This window comes from Neopelma chrysocephalum, unplaced genomic scaffold (genome assembly GCF_003984885.1).
Source record: "Neopelma chrysocephalum unplaced genomic scaffold, ASM398488v2 Primary Assembly neopelma1_102, whole genome shotgun sequence".
NCBI lineage: Eukaryota > Metazoa > Chordata > Aves > Passeriformes > Pipridae > Neopelma > Neopelma chrysocephalum.
The window spans coordinates 801,098-817,334 of record NW_020897765.1 but is presented as its reverse complement, the minus strand read 5'-3'; the positions used below and the strand labels follow the sequence as shown (position 1 = coordinate 817,334).

Genomic DNA, 16,237 nt, shown 5'->3' with positions numbered 1-16,237 from the left:
TAGTGAGCGCGGTGGCCGCGGCGGGAGGAGGCGCAGGCGGGCTCGGCGCTGCCGTCGCCGGAGGGGCTGCGCGCCGCTCCGCGCCGGCGGTGGGGCTGCGCGGCGCCCCGTGCTGGGGGAGGCGCGGGCGGCGCCGCCACAGGTGACTCGCGGGCCGGGGGCCGCGTTCCGCCGGTCCGCCGCCCCTGCGCGTTCGCGCCTCTGCGCCGCGGCCGCCTGCGCGAACCCCATCCTCAGCCGCCTCGCCGTGCCGGCGCCGCCGGCAGCACCGGGGGACATGGCTTTGCTCCGGCTTCTTCTCCTCCTGCTCCTCGCCCAGCGCGGACCGGGGGCTGCCGCCGGCCAAGGGCAGGCGATGCGCGGCCGGGAGCGGGCGCTCGGAGGGACGCAGTCTATTTACAACCACATCAAGAGCCGGGAGCCTCCACCGGCCCCGCGGAGCCGCTCTACGGAGAGCACCATCTTGGCGCAGCGGCTCGCCGAGGAGGTGCCCCAGGACGTGGCCTCGTTCCTCTACACGGGCGACTCCCGGGAGTTGCGGCGAGCAAACTGCTCCGGGCGGTACGAGCTGGCCAGCCTCGCCGGCAAGTCGCGCTTCACCTCGCACCCCTCCCTGCACGGGGCCCTGGGCACCCTCACCCACGCCACCAACTTACTCAACATGATCCTCCAGAGCAATAAGTCGCGGGAGCAGAACTTGCAGGAGGACCTGGAGTGGTACCGCGCCTTGATCAGGAGCCTGCTGGAGGAGGACCCCAACATCTCCAGGGCAGCTATCACTTTTAGCACGGAGCCTTTCTCCTCTACTCCCCAGGTTTTCCTCCAGGCCAGCAGGCACGAGAGCCAGGTTCTCCTGCAGGACTTGTCCTCCTCAGCTCACCGACTGGCCAATGCCTCTGTGGAAACGGAGTGGTTCCACAGCTTGAAGCGCAAGTGGAGGCCACATCTGCACAGGAAGGTCTTAAATACGGGCCCCAAAACTTTGGAGAACAGCTGGAAGAGGCGGGAGAGCTTCGCTGCTGATAAGAACCACATCAGGTGGTCCTCACCATACCTGGAGTGTGAGAATGGGAATTACAAACCCGGCTGGCTAGTGACTCTCTCGGCGGCTTTCTATGGGCTGCGGCCAAACCTCATCCCCGAGTTCAGGTAGGAGGAGTTCTGCTTGCTTTCTATTGAGAAGGGGGGGTTGAGTGGGGGTTTGGTTGTGCCCCCCTCCTGAGGAAAGGGGGCTGTGTCTCTGGAGTGACCTGATCAACCCCTGCCGCACGGGCTGCTCAGTCACACCACGGGGCAACCTCAGGCCTTCCTGTTGAGCTGTACCCTCGTATGCCTTAGGGAGCTGTTGCTCAGTAAGAGAACCGCTGTCATCTCCATCTGTAAAACAACGTTTGCTTTACCTGCTCCCCTGGAAGCAGATGTGCATGTGGGTTACGTTCCTGATGTGTTTGTGGTGGGGAGAGGAGAGCAGCAGTTGCTGGTTGAAGTTTATTTCTGCCTGCAAGAGGAAGATGTTTATTGAGGTGTTATTTCTTAGTATACTGTGTAATTAAATCTAGCTTGACCCCAGCTATGATTTTAACCAGCTTGGAAACATCAGCGTTGTGCTGGTAAACTGCAATTTCTGGTCTCCAGAGCGCATCCACTGTGGGGTGCTCAAGCCTGGTCAGTGGTCAGTACACTTGTAGGTAAATAAGCGTTGGTGACAGCAGTTCTACCATAGTGCATGTGGCTATAACCTGAATTGGCACTAGGAAAGCGTTCCTTAGGACACTCCTGGCTACATAACTGTGTAGTTGATACCTGGAATATGTAAAGATTTGCGTATTTTTTATTGCTGTTAATCCCAGGACTCTGCACTGGGCTGTGACTAGCAGAGGGGACGATATAAAAGTCTCTTTTTTGTATTTTTGTATTTTGATAGCAGAGAGATTTGCTCAAAGAATGAGAGCAACCTGTGGGGTACGAGAAGCCAGATTTTTCTGCTGGCAGTTCTGCGATGGGGTTCATGGGTAGCTCTGCCCATTGGGGAATACCCACTGCCCAGAAGTAGTTGGCATTTCTCAGACGATGAGAAAGGAACACAGAATTTGCTTTGTGTTATGAGTTTTAGTAGTAAGTAAGAATAGATAAGAACACAGCAGACACCAAAGAGATTTTACCATACCTAGGTGATGAGGCAATAGTGTCTGTGAACGCTGTTTTTGTTGGCTTAGTCTGAAATCCAGTGGGATCAGAGTAATATGAATGCAGTCATGAATCCTTAGAGGGGAAAAAAAAATCTGTTGAATAGAGAGTGACTGCTTATTTCTCTATTGAATTGCTTTTTGCCTTGAAATTTTCATGCTTATGGGGATGGTAGGGTTAAGGTTAAGTGAGCTCATCTGTAGGCTGTTTGTTGCTGAATTCCTCTTGAGACCAGAACCCAAGAATAGGTCTACTGCAGAGCTCTTCTGGACCCTAGGGGGTGCAGAAAAGTTCAGGAAACTTCTCATAGATCACTGAAATGCACTTGATGGATTTCAGGATGTGGATGAAAGTTAATGTAGGCTGATATTCTCTTGTTGGGTACAGAGGTTCACAGAACCTACAGAATCACCAGGCTGGAGGTGGGGGGGCAGCCACAAACCAGCTATTCGAGAATGTAAATTTTGATATAAAGCATGATTCAAAGAAGCTTCAATCTTGACTTCAATGAAGAGGAAATAAACTCATGTCTAAAGCTTCAATCTCAGCTCTGTGCCAAGATCCTGTGATGCCAGAAGGCATCTCAGTGGTGTAGGTTTCTGCTGTGGTAGCTTTGGTGTGCAGGAAACACCAGGTCCCTTTTTGGACTAATCATGGCCAACCAAGGCAACCAGTAGATGTCCTCCTGGATGCAGTAAGAGCACTGCCTTCCCTGCCTCACCTTCCCAGCCTCTGTTTGCCATGTGAGAGTCACTTCAGTTGAAGAAATAGAATAACCTGTTATAACTCTGATACCTCTGATACTTCAAAGGGCATCCATTGAGCTCATCTAAGCTTGGAGAACCACTTCTTATTTAGAAGATGTTGAGATGGAGTATGCTGTGCAAGTTTTAAGTGTTGTATCGATGTTATACCCAACAGTTAGGACAAAACTAACAAAGTTTTGTTGTATCAATAGAGATGAGTCGGTAAGCATTTCTAAGAGAATGGGTCTGTATGTTTTTTGTAACTATTAAAGAAGCAGGTGGAAGAAGTACATTTATAAATACACATATGCACATATTCTGCCAAGGCTAAATGATAGTTCCCGTGTTCCTAGTTTGAGGTATGTTACATGAAAGATGGGCTTCTAATAAAAACTTTTTTTTTTTTTTAGATATTGAGAAAGTAACTTTACAGCTACATAGGAAATACTACACACAAAATATGCTTCTTCCAAGATTTATGGTTTGTCTTAATATTTGCAGAATGTTTTCTATACTTGATAGGCACACAGCCTCAGTGTGAGTTCTTAAGATGAAAAATGATTCCAGGTATGAGCACGCAATAGAAAAATGTAAAATCTAATGTAGTTACTGGAAAATTACTGTGAATCACTATAAGGTGCCTCTTGAAATAAGCTTTATTTCTCCTCACCACCAGTCTTTGAGTGACACAATATTTTGACTTTAAATTCCTGTTTAAGACCTGTATGATAAGACAGTATTTATTAACCTCCATCTCTTGAAAAAGCTATGTTGGTTCTCCAAACAAAGTATCTTTGAACCATCTGTTAGGAAGATGTTAATGCATTAGTTAACATGCTCCTTCCATTTAATAATCTGATATGAGGTTAACGGTAATATAGTGCATGCCACTTTAATATTATTCTACCAGTTTGTGGACTCTTTCTTGTATTAGGTTTATGGCATGGTACATGAGGGTAAGACATTCAGGAGTATGCTATATCCATGGAAGAGAGTTCTTTCAGATTACAGAAGGAAAAGCCATTGCTCCTTCTTCTTGACATCTCTTCTGTGGCAGCAACAGATGAGTATGTCACGTGGTATAGCAATGGAAAGAGTTTAATGAAGGCAATACTAATAATTACTACTGGCTATGTTCAATACATGCTACTGCTGGAGTGCTGTTGTCAATGGCATTCTGAAGGTGCAGCAAAAAGCAGCAAGCTTTGCTCTTCACATTGTGAGGGGTTATATGCTGGAGGATGTGAGTGTTACAGCCCAGGGGGCTCTTGCAAACAGGTCGCTGTCTTCAGTTTCACCTCCCTCCTTACCAAGAGGTTGCTACCAAACTGTCCAAAGTGAAGGCCAAGGAGAGAATATGGTTGTTTAAGTTGTCTTGTCAGGGCAAACATTGTAAGCCAATACTGAGATGAAACAGAAACCAAAGACAACTTGGTTGTGCTGATAAATGTTCCAGAAGCTGTTCAGGCCCAGTGGGACCACATTAGCCCAGTACAATGCTAAGTTAGCAGTGCTGGGTTGCTGCAGCTTCTTAGCAGTACTTGCTGGTATTTTGTTGTCTGCATTTGCTGGTCCTTGGTCCACCCAAAGTGCAGAGAGAGAACATTACTGCCTGCTTACAAGATGCAGTGCAAGCTCTCATTCAGAAATGAGGATCTACAGAGACTAGAAGTAATCACTTGATGTTAACCATCTCTTCTCCTTTCTTAAGAAGTCTAAACTGATGCAGTTTGCAGCTGGAATTCACCACCTAATCACTCCTCAATTCTAGTGCTGCAGAGGGTAGAACACAATAGCATTTGTCACAGATCTTCTGTGACCCTCCTCTGCTACTGCCTGTCATGTGATGAGAATGAACAATATTTCATAGCACATGATGACCCAACTGGCCTCTTTGCAGCCCTACTGAGAAAGTGGAAAGGTATGAGAAGCTGCATGTTGTAAATACATATCCTTCTCTAAAGGTATTTGCTTGGCCCCTGGAGAGGAAGTGGGAGGTTTTCATTGCTTCAGCAATCTCGGAGATAAGCGGGGAAGATCACTTCTTGAGCTGGAAGAAAGATGACCAAGTAGTCAACCACTAGGAATATACAAATTAAAAAACAAAAGTCCTTCTGGGTCACTGATTCAGTCCTCCGCTGTTACAAACCCACTCAGTGTCATCAATTTATAAATCTCCATCTTAAAATAGGTGGGCTTCCCTCTGGACAACCTGATGGTTGCCCAACCTCTTCTGATTTCTGGTCTGAATTTATTCACAGTCAGTTCTCATCCATTTATTCTGGTCCAGAACTGCTTTTTATCCAATGTAGCACTCCTTGCTGATGTTTACTGCCCTGACTTATTTATAGGCAGCAGTCCCTTCTCCACCTTTGTTTACGGGACTACACAAACTGGCTTTCTTTAGGCTCCTTTTATAAGCTCTCCGTTGCCATGGTCCTTCTTCTCAAGTCTTATTACTGTATTTCCTGAACATGGTTAGTCAGATTCATGTGCAGTGTTTCAGCCTTGTGCAATGACATCAATTATCCCCAAACTCTGATTAATGAATTGCTGCTTTTGCAGTTCAAAATATTCTCGTGTGTGCTCTTCTCATTTTCTCTAATGTCATCTTGTAATGTGTCAACATTTTGGGAGCTGATCATTGGTCTCACATTATTTTCCATCTAGTAGGTCAGACTGTCTTCAGGATACAGGGGCATTGGCATGTTTTTCCTCTTCCACTGTGCTCCGGCAAATTTTTCACCAAATTCAGGACAGTATTTGCTATCTTTTTTTTAAGGACTTTGGGGAGAATGCAATGGAATAATATCTGTTTTGGCGGAAAGGTAGTCAGTCAGCAAGCTGAGAATTTTTTTAAAATTTTTTATTTTATTTTGAATGGTGTCACATTCTGGAGCATTTACAGATAACTTCATTCTGAAATTTGGCTGGATCAGGTGTAGCACCTTAAAATTTTCTGTCTTCCAGAAGTTTGCTACTTCTCTCAATTATTTGGAAGGTATTTCTTGATGCAAAGATAATCTTTATTGCACATTTAAATTGAGCTGGTTCTTCCCTAAAGGCAGTGTAATATAGTGATTTCCACTGTACTATTAACAATGACTTGGACCACTCTGTTGTTAGGCTATAATGGGACTCTAACTTAAGGAAACATTCCTGAAGGCAGATTAAACCATGGAGGTAGAAGTATATATGACAAATATGTAATTTCTTAGGGATTATACATGATTTCATATTCTGCTAAATATTTTACAGCTATTAAATTGCTTGGTAAAAAACCCCAAGCGTAGACATGATGTGGTAAAAATTAGTATTTTTTTTTCTTTTAAACATGGTTTGATTTCTTCCTCTAGCCCCTGTTTTTACTTTCCCCCCTAATCTCTCTTTAGTCTCAGTACTGAGCCAAGAAAGAAAATTCACTTTAACTGTTTAAGAAGACTTTTTAATTTTTTACGACATCATATGTTAGTTGTATAATCTAGAAAATATTTTAAAATGATGAGCTTATCATTTTTTTAATAACATGTCCTGGCCCTTAACATGATTGAATGTGTGGGTGGATTTAGAACAGGTTTTAAAAATGAAAAGGAATAATTTATTTCCTAGAACTTTTGAAAGTCTTGAATTTATATTCCTGAAAAGTTAGAACAAAGAAACTTCTTATAATTTACTGTCTGCTTGTAGAAACTCCCAGTATGTTTTAAGTATTCTCTAGGCAATTAATTATGTCTCTGCTGGCATTTTTCATGTGAGGTCATGGATAGGGATAGAAGATTGGATGGTGATGAAACATAGGAAAGGAACAATAAGTAGGAATTTCTCTTTTTAGAAACACAATTCAGCTGTCTTCAGTATTGGAGAAACAGAAGCGGGTCTTTGAAGAAAGAAGTTAAATATGGCCATGAGAACATTGAAACATGTACTGCATAAATGTCCACAATTATGTAGCACATGCTAAGTTGCAATAAAAGGAACTATTTTTTTGGGTCAAACTGCTGTTTCCAATTCCTCTGTCCTCTATCTCTGTCCCCCTTGGGCAAGACTTCCAGCACAGCAGGTTATCAAAGCTCTTTTGAAGGGGATGGACATGTGGCAGTCCTTACTATCCAAGCTTCAGCTCCAAGACTGCCATCTATTCTATTTGTGAATGTGGGCTGAGATAGAGAATTGTTCCTGAAGGTAAGACAAAAAGCATTGCTATGTTAGGTCAGATGAAAGGCTTACCTAGCCCTCGATCCAAAAGTAGCTTCTGGCAGGTACTTAAGGAAAAATGTAAGAGCAGTGGAAGTGCCGAGTTCTCCCATCGTGGTTATATCCAATTTACCAATAATAAGCAATAAAAATAAATTGGTTTTCAGACTCTTTCTGGATGAATGTTGATAGTAAGTATAGATTAAACTCACCTTTGTGATTCTAATTTGCTTTATAACACATTTTTGTCTTTTGCAATGTAGTTTGGTGTTGTATTCCGTAATATATTTATATATTCCACAGTATGTATATAGTATGGCTTCCATAATTTTCTGGTTTTAAATTTGCTTCATGAATCTAAAGCTGTTGGAACATCCCAGATTCTTGAATGAAGACTTTCCAAAGTGTTTTCTTTACTATATTTTCTCTGTGTCAGCCAGATGTAGTTGTGGGTTATATCAAGTGTTTTTATCACCTGCAGCCTTTGTCAATGGCCACTCATTTGTGGTCAGCTGTGAATGTGCCAGACAAGGAAGGGATAGTTATGATGCCCAGCTTGTTAACTGTCCTGCATTGTGAAAGCTGACTTCTGTTACATTAATGCCTTCAAGAGGGATGAAAATAACTAATTTTTGGCAAAAGCTGTCTTCACTCTGAGAAATTTTTATGTCTTGGTTGTATGTTGGCCTTAGAGATCCTACTTCAGCTTTTACGTTTCTGACGTATTTGAAGTGTTTTTAATTAGTAGAGCCTATACTTTTAACATGTTGGTTCTAAAAAATATCTTTTGGTTTTGTCTTACATTCTTGTAATTTGTATGTTCCTTGCCCAGGTTTATGCCTCTCTATTTTCCTTTTTTTTTTCCCCCCTAATGTTGACTTCCACTTACTTTTCAGTTTTAAAATGACCTTATTACCTTTGAATAAATCTTCAGTCTCAGAGGACTTGGTATAGTTATGCTGAGACCATCCCTCCTGTGTAGGATTCTTCTATTTCAAAAGTTTTGTGTTCCTAACCTTTTTTCTTCTATCATGTTCTGTACTGTTCCTTGAGAACCTTTCTTTCCCCTCATGGATAGTAATGGGAACATTAAAAAAAAAAAAAGAGTGCTGGTTTCTTAGTAAGTAGCTTGAATTTGGCTCCAAGACCTTTTTTTCATAGGGAGAATCTAATATAAGTGGTACCCCACCATCACTGATACCTGGCATTCCTATATAAGGTGATGCTTTGTGACAGAGTTAAGATGCTAGCAGCAACTTAAGCATCCTCAAGGAAAAAAAATATCACTGCCCCTTGGAGTATCTAGGAAACTCTCTGACTAAACTGGAGGGAAATCCCCAGAGAGGCAGCACTGCATGCCATAAATATGAAGGCAGATTGAAATAATTCTTCAGACAACAGAGGATTTAGCTTTAAGTATTCTGCCATTGTAGTACTGTTCCAAATGGCCTAGAGGGATTTTCTTTGCAGGTGAATCCTAATTCATGTGCCCACACTGCTATGTATTATTCTTCACTTCAGTTTATTTTTAGTGAAAGCTGGTTCTCCTATGAAAATGTGTGCTGAAAACCCGCAGTCATGCTATGGCTGAGGAATTAGGTGTCTTTCTCTGTCCTATTAGTTTGGAATTAGAGGTAACTCTGTGACCAGGTCAAAATTAGGTTGTATGTAATGTCCCAGTAGCCTTTTATGAATCTGGCTGGATATGCAGAGGTAACAATTTTAACAATGTCTAAGTGATGCAGAATCCTAAATATTAACTTACAGAGAAACAACAGCCTCTGCAGGTTCAAGTTGCTTTTGAAAGACTTATAGCTGAAAGTAATTTGGGAATTTGACACCAGGATTACTTTTGGATGCTCAGTTGATGGAGGAGCTTCAGATGTCAGTATGCACTATTTGAAGACTAATATTCTTGAAAGTGTTAGCCTCCAAAATGAGTGGTCAGAAAAGGCATCTGTCCTGAAAACCTTGGCTATTCTAAATACAATGGGCATTTGTCTAGAGGTGCAGGCATTTGCAGATTTGGGATGGCTGTAGAGAACTTGTTTTTCTTATCTCCTCATTTTGTGGTAAGGAGGACTTACGAAGGACATCATGTAGGGCTGAATGAATATGGCAGCAAGAATCTAAGCAGCTGCTTAGATTTGGGGGATGATGTCTGCTTCAGTGTGTGATAACCATGCCTTATATCTTAATTATGATTGCTTGCAGTGCTTACATATATAAAAATAAGTGTACAAACTTAGACGAGACTTTGCTTGTTTAGCTGAGCTGTGATAGCCTCTGTGCCAAAAAAGCTTTTGAAGATCTAGAGGACAAAGATATTATTTATCACCATTTAAATGTTGGCAGGCTATTATTCTGTGCAGTTCTAGCTTAAGCTGACTGGGAGAAAGAGAACATGCTCCTTCTACTCTTTTTATGATGTAACAGTAGAGGCAAAAAAAATTATTCTGTAGATAGAGGTTTTACAACATGTTGTTACAATGAAATATTATAACTACTGAAACTATCAAGATAGCTAGTAGGTTGGGAAAATAAGCTTAAATCAATTTCTGGCACAGATTTCAAGGCAAACAGCATGCCAACAAACAGTGGTACTGGAAATGAAGACAGACATTAAAGCCTCTTAAATCAAACCTCTGACCTGACAAAAAATCCTTGATGACATAATTCTTCAGTTATTATCTGTTATATACAATTCAACTAATTCTTTCTTAATTAACTACATGTTAAACACGAACATGCAATCCTTAAATATATATATTTTTTTGAAAGGACTGAAAATTGTGGCAGGAAAAAAATATTTATTGTTATAAGGAGATTAGCAAAATATACTTACCTGCCAGATGGTCCACAATTACCAGTACTATTGTTGTTAACTTATGTCTGTGGCTTTGGTTCAGCCAGGCAGCATTGTCAGTGTGGATGAATGTGTTATGCTGACAAGCTGAGTGTACTCTTATACGCTTGATATTTGTCTTGATTGCTTCTATCAAGATAGCAACGCTGCCATTATTCCCAATTAGTTTAATAAATGTAACACAGGGAGATGGTCCATGTATGTTCTAGGAGGATGCATTCTTCCATATGTTCCATTTTCCGAATACTGAGTCAAAAATAACTGAAAATGTGGGTGGCTAAACAGGCTGTGCCAGCTACTGTATTAATCACAGATGAATTTCAAAAATGTATCGTGTACATATTGGTGTACTCTGTGTGTAATAACCATGGGGTACAAGTCTGAGGTGGTGTTTTAAAATGGCAAAGCATCCCAAACAGTAGAAGTCTTGTACCATCCTGATGCTTTCTGTAAATGCCACATGTATTGCTCAAAGAAAAACAATAATGTGCACCATGGGGGAAAAAATTGAAAGCCTATGATAGATTGTAACTGTTAGAGATTGCTTTCATGATCCTGATCCTGGACTGTACTGTTTCTCCTTGCTGTAGATTTTCACCCCAGAAATTTGCAAAGCTCTGAGAAAGGGGAAAACCAGAACAACTTAACGATATTAGAAGTTCAGGTTGTGCATTATGAAGAGTGTAGGTAGAAAAGTTTGTATTGAGTTGATGAAGATTGTATTTTGTGAAAGACAAACATTCTCATAAGAAGAGTTTTAACACAAGAGAAGCAAAAGGAAAACACATTTAGCTTGATATGGAAGAATTTTTTATTATTTCTGGAAGAAGTATTATGAAAATATTTTGAAATTAGATGACTTTCAGGCCTGTATGACTTAACAAGGAGATCCTGACAAAACTAAAGCATAAAATGAAAGTGCACAAGAGGTGGAAGCAGGGTCATGTAACCTGAGAGGAATATGGATATAGTCTGAATATGACTGTGACCACGAACATCTTGTATCAGCAATAGTATGGCCAGCTGGACCAGGGAAGTTGTGGGGTGACCCTCCCTGAGGATATTTTAAAGTTCTGTAGATGTGGCACTTAAGGACATGCTTTAGTGGTGGCTTTGGCAGTATTAGGTTAATGGTTGGACTCAATGATCTTAAAGGTCATTTCCAAGGTCTTTGCTGTTGAATGGAAAAGTGTGCTTTGTGATGCAGGATGTTGGAAAGGTCAAGGTACTTGGTGTCTTCAAGCACTACTGGCTGATCAGCCTCACCTCAATCCCTGAAAAGGTGATGGAGCAAATCTTTGTGAAAAGTCCTTGTGAAACACATGAAGAAGAGGAATGTGATTGGGAGTAGTCAGCCTGCGTTTATGAAGGGGGAATAGTATTTAACCAACTCAGTAGCCTTCTGTGCATAGATGACTGGCTGTCCAGCTGGAGGTTAGTCATTATTGATATGTCCCAGCGGTTGATACTAGAGTCAGTTCTCTTTAACATTTTCATTTGGTGGTCTGGACAGTAGGGTAGGGTGTTGTCTCAGCAAGTTTGCAGATGATAAAAATTGGAAGGAGTGGCTGAGAGACCAGTTGTTTGTGTTGCCGTTCTGGGGGTCTGAAACAGGCTGGAGAAATGAGCAAACAAGAACCTAGAAGTTTGGCAAAGGGAAATGCCAACTGATGCACCTTTGGAGGAATAATCCCATGAACCAATGCAGGCTGAGGGCTTAATGACTGGAAAACAGCTTGGCAGGAGAGGCCTGGGGGATCTTGGTGGACACCAACTTGACATGAACCACCAATACGTGTTTGTGGCAAAGAAGGCCAACAGCCTCCTGGTCTGTGGAAGAGTGTTGCCAATGAGTTGAGGGAAGTGATTCTTCCTCTTTGCTCAGCCTGGTGGGGCTCCATCAAGAGTGCTGTGTCCACTTCTGGTCTCCTCAGTGCAGGAGACATGGATGTACTGAAGCAAGCCTAGTGAAGGGCCACAAAGTTCGAGATGGGAGCATCTGACAGACAAGAAGAGCTGAGCGAGCTGGTACAGTTCAGCCTGGAGAAGAAAAGGCTCCAGGATAATTTTATGTGTGTGCAAATACCCAGTGAAAAAGTGTAAAGGAGAGACAGAAACAGACCTTTCTCAGGCTTATTCAATGAGAATACAGAAAGCACAAGGGGCACAAACTGAAATACAAGAAATTTATTTTAAACATTAGAAAACTTTTCTTGACACTGTGAGGGTGGTCAGTCACTAGATTGGGTTTCCCAGAGCTGGTGAAGTCTTCATTATTGAAGTTATAAAAAAACCCCAACTGAACTGAGTCTGCTTTGAGCAGGTGGTTGGACTGAATGATCACAAGAGGTTTCTTGCAATGACAGTTGCTGTATGAATCTGATTTTTGCATCTATTTTGAACAAAGTAATTGAGTTAAGGAGCTTTCAAAGGATACAAGTTACCCAATCAATTCTGATGTGAGAAATCCAGAAGTACACTCCTTTCTTTTCAGTACATGGCTCTGTGTTAAGATGCTATCCTGATTTCTGATGCTTGTCTCACTAGAACATGCCATGAATTCTCCAAATTGGAGCATTTCTGGTACAAGGCCACGCTCAAATGCTTCCTCAGTGTGCTTACTGACCCTAATTCCTCTGGCGTGTGTGTGGTCTTTCTTGCAAGCAATGTTTAGTTAAGTTTCCTTTTGAAAATGTTTATATCCTTTTTTACCGACACTGTGCTCCTACAGGGCTTGCTGGTGGTACCACACAGCAAACTCTTAAGGTCTTTCTCCTGTCCTAGCAATGACTAGTTTGCCCTTCATTTGTATTTCTCTTTGCAGAAGTGTTTGTAGAAGCAAAGGTGTGTTTCCTCTTCTACCACTTAAAACCAAAATGTGCACGAAGGAAAAACTTTCCATATAAAGGAAATAAAGACCTTCTCTGAGGTGCCTGAGATTTTCTCAGGTGAATGAGTTGCAGTTTGAATAAGGTTGAAGCAATATTGCTTTTCTTCTGTATACATGGACCTGATAGGATCTGCATGTGACCAGATGAGTAATTGGCTACCTCTATGGCTATGAGCATCTGAGTCAGATACCTTCTTACCTGGTTAAGATTAAGTTTGTAATCTGCTGATATCAACACCTTAAAGAGATAATCTGTGCAGTATGGCAGGTTTTCCCCTTGAGGTTATTGGTCACCTGGAACATGGAAAAACCAGTACATTGGGGTAGAAGTATGGTTTGAGCATTTCCTGGAGAAGCTGTTGTTCAAAACAAGTGTACAAAGGCACAAAGCTGTAAACTAAAAGTATATAAAATATTCTAGAATTGTGGTGTGTGCTGTTTTAAATTGAACTTGCTCGAACCAGCTCTTAAATATTTCGGGTAATTTCTAAGTGTGCCTGGCATCAGATTATTTAGATTCTAGGTAGGAGACTGAGGGGGATGAAGTGTTCCTGTACTATCTAACTTCCTATTGGCTATCTTATGTAATTTTCTAATACATTCTTCTTCTGATCACTTAAATGATGTGCTTGTGTTTCTCCAATGACTGTATAGCACGTCTGAGGAATGCCCAAATTTAGCTGTTGTGAATACTTAGCACTTGGTTGTACTGGGGTCAACAATATTGTCCTGGTTTTGATCAAGCTCACTCTTATGCCTGTTCTAATTTTGTTAGTAAGCACCCTCTCAAATATATGGCTCTGTAGATATGTTATTGTTATTAGTGTATTATTATGAGATTTGATTAAAAGAGGCAACACACTTTGAGGTGAGTGGGGTGTTCTTGAGATATAGGTTGGGCCATGTCCTTGTTAGTCCACAGCGTGAAAGAAGGAATGATGGTATTTGTAGTTGTAGAAGTTCAGACTTGTGGAAATGAAAAATTCTGTCTAAAGTGGCTGAAATGGCTGACTTAAAAGGAATGGTACCCTAGATTTAAGAAATCAGTAGAGAGCATTCGTCCACTATGAGTGAGCTTGTGTAATGATCTAGCAACTAGAAGTTGCATATTGATATTTTTGCTAAGTCCAGACGGCAGCAAAGCAGTCACAGATAATGTGCTCTCACAAAGTGATGCTATAAATGTTCTATGTCCAAAGTCATTCTGGAGGTTATTTTAGAGAGAATATCAAAGTCTTTGAAGGTTTTTTTTAAGATCTGGAACTTCAACCTTGCAGCTTTTTTCTTCTGGTGATTTTTGAGTTGTTTATAAAACAGTGTTGGCCTTGAAATTGGTTTGTTAGCTTTTCTTTCAAAAGAATTTTTGAGGGAAACTTGATGAAAACTTGAGTCTTCTTGGCATAGGACTTACACAGTTCAGAGGACTGTCCTTGCATGGTCTTTGAGGACCTGTGTGTTTTTGTGGCTTCACAGACATCAGGGTCTACTGCTAACTCATGCTGCTTTCTGATGTTGTATCAGGTTTTCTACCAGGACCAGCTGGCAGGAACTGGAGGAGAGGGTTTGGATGCCTGCTGGAGGAGGATGCTGAGCTGCAGAGTGGAGGCCTGAATGTCACCAGACATTGGAGTGTCTCTGGGGAGAATACAGAAGGCAGCTTTTGCCAGTTGTTTTAGCAAATAGGGTTCTCTGGAGCATAGGGAAGGATGTAGTTGTCTCTGGATGGAGGGTGGGATGTGGTGCCTGGTACCTTGTATTCAGAGTTGGCTGGTGAGGTTGCTGCCTCAGAAAAAGTAGTGCATGTCTTTCATTGTATTAATTTTGGATCTTTGCTGCATTGTAAAATGTGAAGGGCATTGCACTGTTTGAGTATATAACTTGTTCTTAACTTCCACCTTACACTTAATGCATTGGATTTACTGACCTCTTGCCATAATACATCTAAGTAAAGTCTAAAATAAGAATGTGTTTCTGTGATCATGGCTTGGGGAGCACAAAACTGTTTTTAGACACTTTATCAAATTCCATATTTAAAGGAAAGATGTAGTTCTGCTTTGCAGGCTACAGCATCATAAAGAAGTTTAACCTATATCTGGACTTCTGTTCACAACTGTTTTTCTCTCTTTTCAGAGGTGTTGTCAAGGTTGACATCAATTTGCAGAAGGTGGACATTGACCAGTGTTCGAGTGAGGGGTGGTTCTCGGGGACACACAGGTGTCATCTCAACAATTCTGAGGTATGTCTGTCTCTGAGGGACTTCAATAACAAATCTTTCCACTATGAGTAGAGTTCTGTGGTATAAATGTTATTTATTTTATAGGTGTTAAATGTGGTTTTTAGGCTGAAGAAATCTTTCTGTGCAAGGTGTTACGGTATGCGTGAGTTTCAGGAGTGCCTGCATTTTAGAATTATTGGTGTTAAATGAAACAGAAGCTAAGTTATTGTGAAGAAATAACAGTTACAGGGGAAAAGAATATTACCAATGAAATGATTTATGAGGTTCTGCTTTGCAAGTCAAACAATTACATTGTGCTTAAAATGAAAATAGGCTTTTAATGTCAGTGTCACTTTTGCTTGGACAGCTTTGCAAAATATAGTAGAAGTTGCTCAAATGCTAATGGTAATTTAGTCGGAAAAACATGGTCTTTTGATAGAATGATACAGAATAACAGGCAGAATTGGATACTGAAATTCTTTCTTAGTAGAAATGCCAACATTTTGACAGAGCTGACTAAAATGTTTCTGTTCAGCTCCTTCCTGCTTCCCCTTTCTTCTGAAGGTCTGACTCCATCTGTTAGCGTATCATAGATCATTCAGCCTGGCCAGTCATGTGTTCAATGAAACTTTAAAACAAAGTACATTCAATGATTTTTCTTATTATGGCATATGAAGTTATTTTCAAAGGCACCCATTTGTGAGAGTAGGCACCTCTTGTACTTCTGTGCTTTGAGAAGGGACAGTAGGGAAAGTTGACCGTTGTCTGCCAGAAGTCAGGAGATGTTTCCCTAATTTGCTGTAAAATGCCAATTTATCAAAGCCAAATCTGAATTTGGGAAAACAGTTGGTCTTGGTGAATTCAACTGCTAGCGTTTTTGACCAAGAACTCAGAATTTTTGTAAACATTATTTTTTTTGGTATTTTTCACTTTGATTTTCAACTTAATTATTTTCTTAAAATAAACTTGAAATGAGAAATAAGCAAGTCTTTGATACAGACTAATTCAAGATTAAATATTTCTGCAAATGGAGAAAAATGTTTTTCTTTGTGAAGTACTTTGTCTTCTGAATTCAAGGGAATACTTTTTAAATATCTCATGTTTCTTCCTAGAAGGAAATGTTTTTTCCCATGTGATCT

The 16,237-nt window shown here is 41.2% G+C and overlaps 1 protein-coding gene across 1 annotated transcript in view; it reads left to right on the top strand.

The window, feature by feature from the left end:
* The first annotated feature begins 277 nt into the window (after positions 1-277).
* Positions 278-16,237, top strand: part of GPR158 (G protein-coupled receptor 158) — a 193,621-nt gene continuing 177,661 nt past the window's right edge. The window contains exons 1-2 of the mRNA XM_027695650.1: positions 278-1,149; positions 15,014-15,119. Of these exons, the coding sequence (XP_027551451.1) occupies positions 278-1,149; positions 15,014-15,119 (978 nt within the window). The remainder of the gene's footprint in view (positions 1,150-15,013; positions 15,120-16,237) is intronic.